The 13,987-nt window shown below is 42.3% G+C and overlaps 1 protein-coding gene across 6 annotated transcripts in view; it reads left to right on the top strand.

The window, feature by feature from the left end:
- Nucleotides 1-13,987, top strand: part of NOTUM (notum, palmitoleoyl-protein carboxylesterase) — a 52,199-nt gene that overhangs the window by 36,383 nt on the left and 1,829 nt on the right. For all 6 annotated transcript variants that reach the window (XM_088473306.1, XM_088473313.1, XM_088473303.1 and 3 more), the window contains 10 exons: nucleotides 595-919; nucleotides 1,601-1,653; nucleotides 3,245-3,340; nucleotides 3,551-3,611; nucleotides 3,709-3,767; nucleotides 4,372-4,474; nucleotides 4,617-4,808; nucleotides 5,835-5,935; nucleotides 9,457-9,604; nucleotides 9,690-9,737. In XM_088473306.1, coding sequence (XP_088329432.1) covers nucleotides 615-919; nucleotides 1,601-1,653; nucleotides 3,245-3,340; nucleotides 3,551-3,611; nucleotides 3,709-3,767; nucleotides 4,372-4,474; nucleotides 4,617-4,808; nucleotides 5,835-5,935; nucleotides 9,457-9,604; nucleotides 9,690-9,737 — 1,166 coding nt within the window. In that variant the 5' untranslated portion in view covers nucleotides 595-614. The remainder of the gene's footprint in view (nucleotides 1-594; nucleotides 920-1,600; nucleotides 1,654-3,244; nucleotides 3,341-3,550; nucleotides 3,612-3,708; nucleotides 3,768-4,371; nucleotides 4,475-4,616; nucleotides 4,809-5,834; nucleotides 5,936-9,456; nucleotides 9,605-9,689; nucleotides 9,738-13,987) is intronic.

The following is a 13,987-nucleotide window of genomic DNA, read 5'->3' as shown; positions in this document are numbered from 1 at the left end:
AATATATACACTCTCTAAGTGGAATAAATGTTTTATTATACAATTGTACATGCCTGTAATCCCACACCTCTATATAACAAGTAATATAACATCATAATTCTGTAATTACAACCTTGAGTGACTATTTGCGGTGAATCGCCTCATTCCCTACTGCACAGTGTCCATAATACCCGCCCCCAATCACGTGTCTAGAGAGGGCAGCCAGATTGTCGGCAAGTATGAGTTGAACATACAGATTTATTATAGTTATTCATATAGCGCACACATAATCCGCAGCACTTTACAGAGGATGTTTGGCCATTCACATCAGTTGCTGCCCCCAATGTAGCTTACAATTTATATTCCCTACAACATGTACATACACACACATTAGGGATCATTTTTATGTGAGTAGCCAATTGACCTACCATCTGGAGCACCAGGAGAAAACCTACGCAAGCATGGGGAGAATAAACAAATTAGTGCCATGCTGGGAATTGAACCCAAGACCTAACCATTACAACGTGCTACCCATAAGGCTGATAGCGCTTGCCTTCTTACTGGCACTGTTCCATTATGTATATGTGATTAATATTGCTTTGCACTTCTCTACAGGGTGGCACTTGGTGCCTGGCATGGCCGGAGGGATGTGTGTAACTCTGCTGCTCCTGCTCAGTGTTATTCCTGCAGGGAGCAGAAAGAGCTGGAGGAGACGTGGGCAGCAGCTTGTACCCAACAGCCGTGAGCGAACTGAAGGGGGTGGGGAGAGCTTCCCATTGGATTTTACTGCTGTAGAGGGAAATATGGACAATTTCATGGCCCAAATAAAGAGCTTGGCACAGTCATTGTACCCATGCTCGGCACAACGTCTGGATGAGGAGATGAAATTGCACCTTTTGAGCAATCAGTCCATCACCTGCAATGATGGGAGTCCAGCTGGGTAAGTTTCCAATGCAGAGTGTCAGGAGAGGTATGGTGCAAGCCTGAGAGAGAGAGAGATTGCAGGCCCGAAATCATTGTTGTGGACTGAAACTTAAATTCAGTGATCTACAGTAGAGCTGTCCATGGGGCCTTGGAGGTTGTTTTTTTTCTCTTTGATATCCAATTGAAGTGTCCTTATACAGTAGTTTGAGCCCATTTTCCTCTATATACTAGGTGGCCATAGGTTACACCAACCTGTACATCTGCTTGTTAATGCAAATAGATAGTCAATTGTGGGTGCCTAAAAGCATGGAGACATGGTCAAGAGATTTAGTTGTTGCTCAGACCATACACCAGAATGGTAAAAGTAGTACCTAATAAAGTGGCCACTGAGCTTACTTTTAATACTTTCAAATTTCCACCCATGCACATCATTATGTAAAATGAATTGCGTACTGTGATTATATGTTTTGTGCACAAAACTTTTTTGGCCAGAAACTGGACTAAAACTAGCCAATGAAAGCTGTGTGTGTGTGGGATGCATAGGACCCGCCTGTTTCTATTCCATATCTACACACAGAAAGACTTCAAAGCAAGTGCTTATTCCAGTATGCAACCTCTTTCCTTTGATAGCTGTCCATCGCTTCCTTCGTGCTGCCATCACCACAGACTTTAACTCCATCTCATGTTTACGTTCTAGTTACTACCTAAAAGAGTCCAAAGGCAGCCGTCGGTGGCTCGTCTTCTTGGAAGGTAAACTTTATTTCTTTTATCTTTTTCCTCTTTGCTGCAAATTGTGGGCCTTCTTCCTAAACTAAGGAAAATAAAATAAACTGAGCTTGTGGTGGCCGAGTTGTAAAAACATAATTTGCTTCCAAAACACGTTCTTGAATGAATGAAGTGACATGTTAATGTGACCTGGGGTCAAAGGTTAGGACCTCACTTGGAAAGGACACAAGTATGACTGCTGAGCTGATTTTACTGAGCGTGGCTGTGTTTTCTGGCTCACCCATATTCACATGGAAGCTGCTTACTACTTATTTTAAAGTGAAACGTACTTAGGTTTATTTACTTTATCATCAGTTAAGTTTTGTTGTAGATATTCAATGATTGACACAATCATTAATAATTTTGCATAGAGAATTTGCATCTATACTTTCTATTTAATGTTGACATGCAATATGCCATTCCCACCAATTAATTAAAGTGAAATAGAATTAATTAATTTAATTAATTAATTAAAGTAAAATAGAATGTAAAAACTCCAGTGACAACAGTGGCCAATTTAGTTTAACCATATGGGTTGGGTACAGGATGCCGGCGATTGGGATGCCGGCGGTCAGAATACCGACAGTCAGAATCCCGACACAAGTACATAAGTATTCTAACCCTATCCCACCTTTCCCGTAACCTAACCCTTCCCACCCCCCACAGCCTAACCCTCCCCATAGTGCATAACCCTAAACCTAACCTCCCACTAACCCTATTACTTACCATCGGGATGCTGACGGTTGGGATTCTGGAGCCGGCATCCCGACCGCCGGGATGATGACTACATCCCACCATACAGTAACATGCTGCTTAGATATGACTGTACCATGGGAGATAGCTGAAATCAGCATGGCCCCAGATGGACCCTCTAATAAATAAAAATCACTATGCACATAAAATTAAAACTCTTTAAATGACTGTAAACCCCGAACATGAACAGATATACCCAACACGACTTTAACTCCCTTACACATTAAGTTTCTATGAACTTGATAAAAGTCTAATGTAAAACGACCCATGTGAAACACAACATAATCAACAAAATGTAATTAAGGAGCAGATGTACCAAACCTTCTAAAAAGAACACCTGGAGAAGTTGTCCATAGCAACTAATCAGCTCTTAGCTATCATTTATCTAGTATATTCTATAAAATGATAGCTAGGATCTGATTGGTGGCTATGGGAAACTTCTCCATATGTCCTCTTTAGAAAGTTTGGTACATCTCTACCAAAAACATTACTTTTATTTATGGTAATGCTGTGATGAGTGAAGGAGGAGGACTGTGGTTAGGGGTGGATACGGTTGGCTTGCTACTAGGATCGGGAAGTGGGGAAATCCAACTAGGGATGGTTAGTGGGTTCTTCAAAATCACTGCACAATCTCGCCTACTCCCCCAAAGGCTGACTTTATTCCTTTTAATTTTTTTTATGTACTTCCTGTCATGTGCAATAGTTACTCAAATGTCCATTTTTTATTGTGTGATGCTGTTTAACTCCACGGTACAATATACTGTAATCATTCTCCTGTTTGCTTGTGTGCTAATTTATCTGACGTTTATCTACCCATTGTCAGGGGGTTGGTACTGTATCAGCCGGGAGAACTGTGATCTGCGATATGACACCATGAGGAGACTCATGAGCTCCAAGGGATGGCCGGCCACTAAAACAGGTGAGGAGTGAGATAACTCTGTATTGTGTGACCTTGAACCATCCTATCGCCATGTGGAAATACATTTGCCTCCCATCTCATAGCGTTCCTCCTCTGTGCCTTGTACTTGCCACCTAATTCTGTAATGTACACCATGTGTCATATGAATATTATGCATGCAAGTTTCTGTGCCACACATGTATTTGTGTCAAGTTTATTTTCATATTTCAGCTTCAGGGATTTTGTCAACTCAGCCCGAGGAGAATCCACACTGGTGGAATGCTAACATGGTGTAAGTAATGCTTGCACCTTGTCCACCTTATTACATTTGTAACGAGTCACCGGACCTGTGTAATGTGTGCTCACCACTTTGTTACTTATATCTGCAGATTCATTCCGTACTGTTCCAGTGATGTGTGGAGTGGAACATTACCCAAATCAGAGAAAAGTAAGTAAAAATCATAAGAACATTGAACTGATGTTTAAGGGCAGATCTATAAAAGGATGAAATGCCTTATTACCAGTGATAAGGCTCTTTCCATGTGTCCCTGTAAGGGGTTAGTGCCAGCGAAAGCATTGCCGGTAAGATGTATATTATCTTTGCATAGAGGAGCCTATTTGTTACATATACTGGTGAGATACAGGTTCCACTATCTCAGGTTAGAGTTAACAAGAAGTGACAAATGTGAAAAAAAAAAAAAACCTTTACCCTATCCTAGAAAATATACATTATTTTCTGGGGGGGTGAATGGTATGATCTAACCTTTTATATAGTATACCTACCGTATAGTCTCATATTCTGTGTAATTGCTATAACCATGCAAGTGAAAGCTCTAACCAACCCTAACAGAGCTGGACCTGGGCTTGTGAGCAATACAGAACTCCTGTTACCTCAAGTAATTTGCATTTTGGCAGCTTAGTGCTTAGTGTAGTACAGCTGCCAAGACGATAAGCTGCTCAATCACAATAAGTAACCTCCATGAAATTGCGCGTATTCTACCCAAATCTTGCTCTAGCATGTAGTGGCTCCATCAGCTCTCCTTCTGTTTCAGGTGAATACGCTTTCATGGGATCACTAATTATACAGGAGGTGGTGAAGGAACTGCTGGGAAAAGGGATGGACAACGCTAAAGTTCTGCTACTGGCTGGAAGCAGGTGAGAGGCTATGGATTTGATCCGTGGGATAAGTGTTGTTTGGGAAGTGCTGTACAAGATTGTGATCAGACAGGATTGTGTCTAAACGAATGTACAAGAACATTAAAAATGAGCCTAATGTATATATTCTCTATTGCTCTAGTGCTGGTGGAACAGGAGTCCTTCTGAATGTGGATCTAGTAGCTGAGCAGCTGGAAGAATTGGGCTATCCTGGGATCCAGGTACGAGGTCTCTCAGACTCTGGCTGGTTTCTTGATAACCAGCAATATAGGAGGACAGACTGCACGGACATTATCACATGTGCACCCACAGAGGCCATCCAGCGAGGAATAAGGTAAAGGCAGAGTCCAGTAGGAGGAAAGAAAGCATGTAGTAAAATGAAGGGGAAGGGGTGGGGGGAAGTCTCGGTTGGCAACAATGGGCTAGAAGCAGGAACTAGTATAGTGGACATTAATGCTAAAATACAAGAATGTTGAAAGAAATAGCTTGTTAATGGTGCTTGATGATGGAGATTGGAAAGTAAGGGGCCAAGTAGGTAGAAGACGACTGTTGTCAACTGCAATGTGTGTAGTGAGTGTGTGAAGCCATAGAAGAGCAGTCTGCATGTTACCACAACTGCAATGTGTGTAGTGAGTATGTGAAGCCATAGAAGAGCAGTCTGCATGTTACCACAACTGCAATGTGTGTAGTGAGTGTGTGAAGCCATAGAAGAGCAGTCTGCATGTTACCACAACTGCAATGTGTGTAGTGAGTGTGTGAAGCCATAGAAGAGCAGTCTGCATGTTACCACAACTACAATGTGTGTAGTGAGTGTGTGAAGCCATAGAAGAGCAGTCTGCATGTTACCACAACTGCAATGTGTGTAGTGAGTGTGTGAAGCCATAGAAGAGCAGTCTGCATGTTACCACAACTGCAATGTGTGTAGTGAGTGTGTGAAGCCATAGAAGAGCAGTCTGCATGTTACCACAACTGCAATGTGTGTAGTGAGTGTGTGAAGCCATAGAAGAGCAGTCTGCATGTTACCACAACTGCAATGTGTGTAGTGAGTATGTGAAGCCATAGAAGAGCAGTCTGCATGTTACCACAACTGCAATGTGTGTAGTGAGTGTGTGAAGCCATAGAAGAGCAGTCTGCATGTTACCACAACTGCAATGTGTGTAGTGAGTGTGTGAAGCCATAGAAGAGCAGTCTGCATGTTACCACAACTGCAATGTGTGTAGTGAGTGTGTGAAGCCATAGAAGAGCAGTCTGCATGTTACCACAACTGCAATGTGTGTAGTGAGTGTGTGAAGCCATAGAAGAGCAGTCTGCATGTTACCACAACTGCAATCTGGTCTCTCACCATCCCTTTCTCTGTCAGATACTGGAATGGGCTTGTACCAGAAAGGTGTAAGCAACAGTTTAAAGAAGGAGAAGAATGGAACTGCTTCTTTGGCTATAAGATCTACCCTACTCTGAGAAGTAAGTAGTAACGGCTACAAAATTGGGGCACAGTGGCGAGAAACAAAGCAAATATACATTAATATATGTCTGCTGTGAAAAAAAACATTGGAAATTCAGAGCAGTCTTAACCATGGGGTGGAGGCAAGTCGGGAAAAGAGGGTTGGTGCTTGACAACCTACAGTAACTTGTTATCAAGCGGATGAGACAACAATAAAACCTATATAAAGAACGTAAGTGTGTAGCCTTAGATCTGGGTTATTTGTTGCTGTGCAATTGGAACCAGCGACGCACATACAATAACTCCTGACCCTTTTACAGCTTATAAACCCAGCCAAGCTACATCTTTACATCAAGTTATCCCTGCCTCCCAGTGATTAGAACTTCATGGATTTGTTCACCAAGTGTCTGACACGCACATGGACTGCTAAATCATGACTATACATTATTCTCTACCACAACACTGGTAGCACTATTGTGAAATAGACAAATATACAGTTGCGCCACTCATTAAATTGTTCACATCTTATTGTCTGTTGGGCTACAGTAGCTAGCTGGGTCTCATTATATAGGAAGCCAAAAAATGCTATCCACCTATTGCAGGCTGCGATGCCATTGTACCTTAGAAAGTAGCTTTTATTCTTGCCCACAACTGCCAGTGTAATTTATATTGGGCCTGATTCAGAGTAGTATGCTAATGCACCTGCAATTTTCATAGCTGTGGATGTGCAAAAATACAGCAGCATCCGGGACTTTTACTGTGACGCTGACCTGAGCCATCGCAGCTGTCCACAACTGCGTATACATATGCGGCAACAGTCACAGATCCAGCAAACATTGACTCCTTGAGTAAGTCTATGGCCACTCAGAATGCCTCTGTAACTGAGATGCCAGAGCCATGTTAACTGTGTACCAGATCGCAGACACAGGATCTGATGTGCCTGAGTTTTTAGCCAACTCTCCCTGTTGCCACTCCCCCGAAGTCTCCCCAGCTGTCAATCACACAACCACTACGGTAAATTACCTTGACGCATGCGCAGTGGCAAAAAAATAAAAACGCTCCATTTGCGAAAACATTGGCATAGCGTATAACGTGAATCAGGCACATTATGCATAATTTAATAGTAGAGGAGAGTATTATATCCACTCTGCTCTGAGCAGAAGCTGCCACCAATCAATCACAGGACATGTGACATAATACAACTCAGAGTTTTAGGTTATGATGCTGATAATTTATACAAAACCATTGATAACCAGAAATCATCAGCCTCACCATCGATGCCAAACAAAAACCCCACAGATCGGGACATCGGTAGCTAAACATTGTTCTTTGAAAAACATAGATGTCGATGTCCCATCCTTACAAACCAGCTCCTTACAGTAAAAAGTAAGGAAGGCCCTACAGCTGCAAGGTATCCAGGTAGAAGATCAACAGTGATGAAAGGGACAAAGGATGACTGTGCACAGGGGCAGAACTATGGGAGACAATGGAGGCGCCTGCCGCCGGGCTCCAGCTCTGAAGAGGCACCTCCTCCATTGCCCACAATATATTCACCCCACTTGGGACTGTAACTATGTACCCAGAGTGTACCATCACGGCCGCCCAATACATGGCACCCCTTCCCGGCACTTGAGAAGCCACCATATACTAGTGGAGAGCTCCATGTCAGACCATCAGCTGCTGCCTTCATCTATCTATAGCCTGTCTGCATGCAAATTGCTACATTACAGTGTCAGCGGCTGTGACGGGAGGGGGGGGGCACCAAATTATAACTTGCCTCCGTTCGTCTGGGATGAACTAACGCCACTGGCTGTGCAGAAGGTTGGCAGGTTCAAATGCTCGACACAAAAAAATGGTTGACACACTTTTTAATGGTTTTTCAAAATTTTTAAGGTTAGGCACTTGGGGGATGGTTAGGGTTAGCCATGGAGAGTTAGGTTTAGGTACTAGTTATGGTTAGACAAAAAGTGTCGACCATATGTGTGTCGACCATTTTAACCAGTCGACATTTTAACACTGTTGACCTTTTGTCCCTGTCGACCTATTGCAAGTCGACCTATTGACTGTCAACCTTTACATTGTCTATTTTTTATACCACAACCCCGCAGCAAAACAGCAATGTGGACCACTGTGCCGTTTGCTCAGTGTTATATTTTAACAGAGCTGCAGTGAAATATTAGTAAATATTAATAGCATTAGTGTTTGATAAATGTCGAAGAGCTGAAAAAAATTAAGTAAAAAAACAAAACTAACTGTTTCTGGTCTGAGAGTACGGTCAGTATGAAATATGCATATTGCATTCCCACAGAACAAGCTGCACACCTATCACTCACACTCTCTGCTGGCTGATTCACGCAGAATATAGAAGTGTCTCCTCATTTGGTAATCTGCTGCAGAATAAGGAAAGTTGGCATGAACATATATAGTTAATAAATAAAATATATATATATATATATATATATATATATATATATACTTAAAATTATTATCATTCAGCACAATAATGCAAAGCATTTGCTGTATAATAATGTCATACAACGGCTTGTTCTTTGAAGTATTTCCTCTTCTTATTCTTAAACCTGTTCTCCTAATTAACTGCGGCACAAATGGCATAAATATATTGAAGTTTATATAAACCAATCGCGTATTAGGTATGTCCAAAGTGTAAAGCACAACTGCATATACTAGCGCTATATAAATAAATAATACATTTTAATAGATAGATACTTAATCTAGTGCAAATTTGTAACCAATTAAATTTAAATAGCGTATCCGCATAATACTATGAAAGCATTTTTTTTTTCTTTTCATGTTTTGATTTCTGGATGACATTGATGGGCTCAGCATTCTGTAAGGAGCCTGAATGATCACTGGCATGTTACAGTACTGTAGTATACTGGTTGGTGGTTGCAGATACTGTACGTATTATGGAGGGATAGAGATTGTATAGGGTACAGCTGCTGGCCATCTGCACCACTCATTGGAGGTTCTCTTTTAGTCTTTAAGATGTAATGCTGTTAAATATATGTGCCCTTTGAAGAGGAGAGGAGAATGCTCACATGTATATTAACTATTCTTGAGCGGTTTATAATTAAAGCCATTACATCATATAGTAAAAATCTCAGGAGAGTATAAAAATGTCTATCTATCCATCTGATCTATGGTTTCTATGCAATCTGCCTCATGCCATTGGTGCAGGATGTCATCTGAGGCGGGTGGATCAGTACAGTCAGAATAACAGTCTTGTTTTCTCCATAGTAATGAAATAGTTTTATACAGATTGCTAAAGTCAGACTCCAGTAATATCGCAGTTGGTATAAGGGATATGTTAAACTTGCCCTTTGGATCTTTGTCTACTACATGTTTCCTATTAACCTTTATCCAAGGGCTGTGAGACATGTATTAAATTAAGAACAAAGCTGCAGTTCAGTCAAGTTGGAATATGACATTTGTCCAAAACACAGCTGTAAAACAAACTTGCAGGCAATGCTTTATTGGTACTGTGCGTCTGATATTATATGGCTTGTTAACTCTATTCCAGGTCCTGTTTTTGTGGTACAGTGGTTGTTTGATGAGGCGCAGCTGACCGTGGATAATGTCCACCTGAGCGGGCAGCCCGTGCAGGAAAACCAGTGGAATTATATTCAGAATTTGGGTCGTGAGCTGAGGAACACACTGAAAGATGTCGGGTATGTGTCTAGGACTGGTATGCATGTACTCTGATTACTGCTGTGATGGTCTCTGACTCTCCTCTCTATCTCTCTCTCTCTGCAGGGCATGCTTTGCTCCTGCATGTCTGTCTCATGAAGTCATCACACGCAGGTAAATAGACATATTATTGTCTCCCCATCTGCCTTGTAATGCTGTGGACTGTGTTTCATATCCTTAATCCCATCTTATGCTTCCCCAGAGTTGTTATAAATTAATATAATAGAATATAAAATAGTTGTGGTTCTGTTTGATTGCCTCATTAAACAAATTATAAGCATAGCTTTTATCATTATGTCTCAGCAATCACTGCTAGCCCTATACATATGCTATAGTGAGATTGCTGAGACATGATGTACACTATGGCCCTCATCCAGAGTCGATCACTAGATCCAAGCGGTCGCTCTGAATGAGGGCGGCCGCTTGTGGTGTGAAGTGCTAAGCTGTGGGTTACCACCCACAGCTCTAGCGAGCGACCAGGTTGATGGTCGCGATGATCAGAACCATCACGACCATCGGAGCTTGGAACGATGATTGAGCAGGAAGCTCCCCACTGACATCATTGCTGACGTCAGTGGGGCTGCCCCCAAACGGCAAGCGTTCCGTTAGGAACGCCTCCGTTTGGCCGGCCACCCCCCCTGCCCGCCTCACAAACGGGGCGAGCTGTCAAACACCATCAACCGCTTGCCCCCTTTGGTGCGAGACCCGTAGCGACAGAGCGCCCGTCACTAGCCGGGTCTCGCGCATGTGCACGTCTGAGCCGGCTCCGACGTACGCATGCCCAGTGGACAAACATCGACCCGGTTGCGAGCGCTCAGCGCTTGCGACCAGGGTCTGAATAAGGCCCTATGTGCCTACATATTGATAGTGTAATGTTGATAGCTGGCCAATCCAGGGGTACAGGTGTGGTGTTTAGTGGGATTCTGCAATGTGTTTTTGGGGTTCCCTGATTGTCAGATATGCAATCCATTCTATTGGGATCCCAAAACAGTGCACAGTGACACAAATTCCTAGCTGAGAAACAAAAATGGCCACCAGTTCTCTAGGCTGCAACTCCGTAAGCAATTGGGATACAGGACGTCATTGGCTTATTATTTTATCAAGGAGTCCAGCAAAACCCCTTTCTCAGTCATGATTACTTTCTTGTTATGTGGTTCTCAGTCCTTACACAGGACTCACCTGGAAATAATGTTGACTGTGGCTATAATATGTTCTATGCGTGAAGAAGTGAACAGCAGTGTGAGTAGAGGAGGTACAGAAGGGAGGACCCTTTCTCTCCTTGTTGTACTTTGTACCCCTTTAGTCAGTCATCAGAAAGCACATACATTGAGTTGCCGTCATATTACGCTATAGTAATGACCAACCCTTGATGGGCAGCAGAAAGTGGTATTATTGGGAGCGAGGAAACCTCTTCAAATGTCTCTTCCGGTGGCAAAAGGGAACAGATCAGACCTGTTACTTTGATCTCCCTGTGTCCATGTGGTTTAAGTAAAAGAGAAAAAAAAAGTGTGTTTACCAGTCTGTCCTCTGGGATCGATAAGCATTTATGCACAAGTCACATATGCCACACGCTTGGGATGAGACTGGAAGAAAACGCTCCAAGTATTGTGCAGGCACTGGGATCAGTATAAGCTGTCGGAGACTTTATGCTTATCTATGTTCTGCAATTTACACCTGTACTTACAAACAGCAGAGACATGTATGTTCTGTGGACATAAGGTCTTCTTTGCGTGTACTGTGTATACGTTGTGACTTCTGTAATAATTGGGGGAAAGCAGACCTAAAAACTATGCACATAATGTCAAAATGTTGCTGTATAAAAACTGTAACTGCATCTAGGAAACATTCTGGAGTTTTATAGATTACTTACATTACCAATAATTTCCCTCATGACAACAAATATGCTCTGCCTACTCTGTGGTCACATCATTGGGAGAAGGCTGATCAAGGTGAAGCGTCTGCCTCACTTAATCTCTGGACAAGGAGACTGAGCAGATGATCATGACCCATACATTGCAGGAGTTCTCTGATGCTCTGCATTTAGCAGGCGACTGATGTTAGACACCACAGGGATCAGTTACAGTTGTGCAATGTAGAACTTACAAACCCTGATGCTCTTTCTCTACTCTAAGGGGTCAATCCTATTAGGTGCGAATTGCGAGTAGCGAGTTTGTTTGTTGAAACTTGCATACTTCGCAGCAAAGCGCGCTCCTGAGAATTCTCCAATCCAATTCAAAACCCCTATTCATACTACTCGCAGCGGAGGGGTGCGAATTGACGGCCAAATGAGATTTGCGAGAAATGCATGAAAATGTGGGGAGACCATCCTGGATCCCCCAAAATGGATAATTTTGTTAGCAGGCCCGTTTGTGGGCATTGGGAAGGTACTGTAGGTTTTTAAATGGTGTCAAATGGCTGATTTGTGTGTTTGATTTTTTATCATTTTCTTGCATTAAAAAACAAACAAACTTTTCGTTAAAACTCAAACGAGTTAAACAAAAAATGCAAAAAATAAAAAAAGGAAAAAGGGTGATTTTGGGGTACTTTGAGGGCACCTTGAAAAATAAAAAAAAATAAATTATAAAAACAATTATTTTTCAACTAAAAAATGATTGGAATTAAATTTGGGGTGCCTAAACAAACGAAAAAGTTGATTTTGGGGTAATTTGATGACTTTCTTTCTTTTTACCCCAAAAAATGACATGTAATTATTGGACTTATTAATTGGAAATTCCAAATGCCTAATTAGTCATTGGGGGGGAGGGGGGTGTCCAAGGGGTTCAGCACAGTATCCCAACATTTTAACCTTTTAAAATAAAGATTTTCCTTTCCATCTCTCACCCTCAGGGAGGTGCGAGTGGAAAGTTGCAAATTCAGTCTGACTGATTAAGTGCGAGTTGCTAATTGGATTGCAAAATTAATTAACTATGCGAATTCTAAGTGAAAATAGCAACTCGCACCTCGCAACTAATGGGATTAACCCTTAAGTTTGAATCTGTTGTTAAGTAATAGTTATAGGTAACTTCTGATTCTGACTGGCACTCTAAACAACAGTTGGAGACGGGGCAGGGGACATGTCTACTGTTTGTTTTTAGTTCTTAAGAGAGGGTTTACTGATCCTTTTTAGAAAAAAGTTCAGCTACTGGTACTGCAATGGTTAAAACGCAGAGTTGCTTAGTAAAAAGAAAGCTAGTGAGTGCCATCTAGTGTTGATATGTTACATCGCTGGAAATTTTCAATGTATCAAGTTCTTAAAAGCGTTTGCTTTTTTCGGAACTTTGTTACTATATAACTAATACCATCTTCAGATAATACAGGTTAGTTGAAAACAGAAGGGAAGGTGGAGAAAGCACAGAGTATGTACAGACAAGAATACACCAACTAATAATGCAACTAGTATTTTAGAGGCTCCATTCGCCGGAGTATCCAGTCACAATGTCGACATGGACATAAGGTCCATAAGAAAAATGCCAACAGGGTTAAAATGTCAACTTTTAACTGTTGACATGTTCATAATGAACCAGAATGGCAATAGTGAAATGTCGACATTTGTGAATGTTGGCATTTTTCATGTCGACTTACCATGCTATACCATTTGCCGGGTCTCTAGCTAGTGTTGCAGGTGTCCCCCCTGTTCTTTCTCTTCCCTTATGCCCCTCTCTCTCCCCATGCTCTCTCTTACGCAATGTATCGCTACATCACAGCTTCAGTCATCCGGTGTGTGATGCAATGAACAATATATCGTTACTTGTGACAGCAACGCGTCATTCATTGCATTGTCCCATCTGCTGTGCAGAACAACAGATGGGATGATGCGATGAATGATGGATGGAAGATGTGTACGATATATCACTCCAAACCGCAACGGAACAATATAGTGTATACCCAGCTTAACCCACCCCCACCATTCTCTCTTCCCCCTCCCCCCTATACACTCTATCGCTGTCTCTTCTCCATCTCGCTCCATTTTATTATATAATAAATATTGTGTAATGTGGTTACATTGTTTCTGTAGATGCTGTTTGTTTCAGTGCACTAAACTTGCAAGAAATGTACATCAGGATATGTATTTCCCATCCAGGACATCCCCACCCCCCCCCCATCCAGGCACCTCTGACTGCACCCCCCCCCCCCCCCCCCCAAATCCGGGCACCTTTGACTGCTGCATCCCCACCCCAGTCCAGTCACTTTGATGCCCGCTAATAGCCGGAACTCATCTTAATGGTGTCCAGCAGGTGGTCGGCAAATACCATCCAGACCTCTCTGATCCCACCGCCAAAGGAGTTCAAGCTGCTTGTTCGCTCACGTAATGACATCATTATGCCAGAGCATTAGTCAAGTCCTGCTGCTTTCATTGAGGAGGG

The sequence above is a fragment of the Taudactylus pleione genome, unplaced genomic scaffold (genome assembly GCF_031769625.1).
Source record: "Taudactylus pleione unplaced genomic scaffold, aTauple2 ptg000016l, whole genome shotgun sequence".
Lineage (NCBI taxonomy): Eukaryota > Metazoa > Chordata > Amphibia > Anura > Myobatrachidae > Taudactylus > Taudactylus pleione.
The sequence above is the reverse complement of the archived record's forward strand: the minus strand, read 5'-3'. Positions and strand labels throughout refer to the sequence as shown.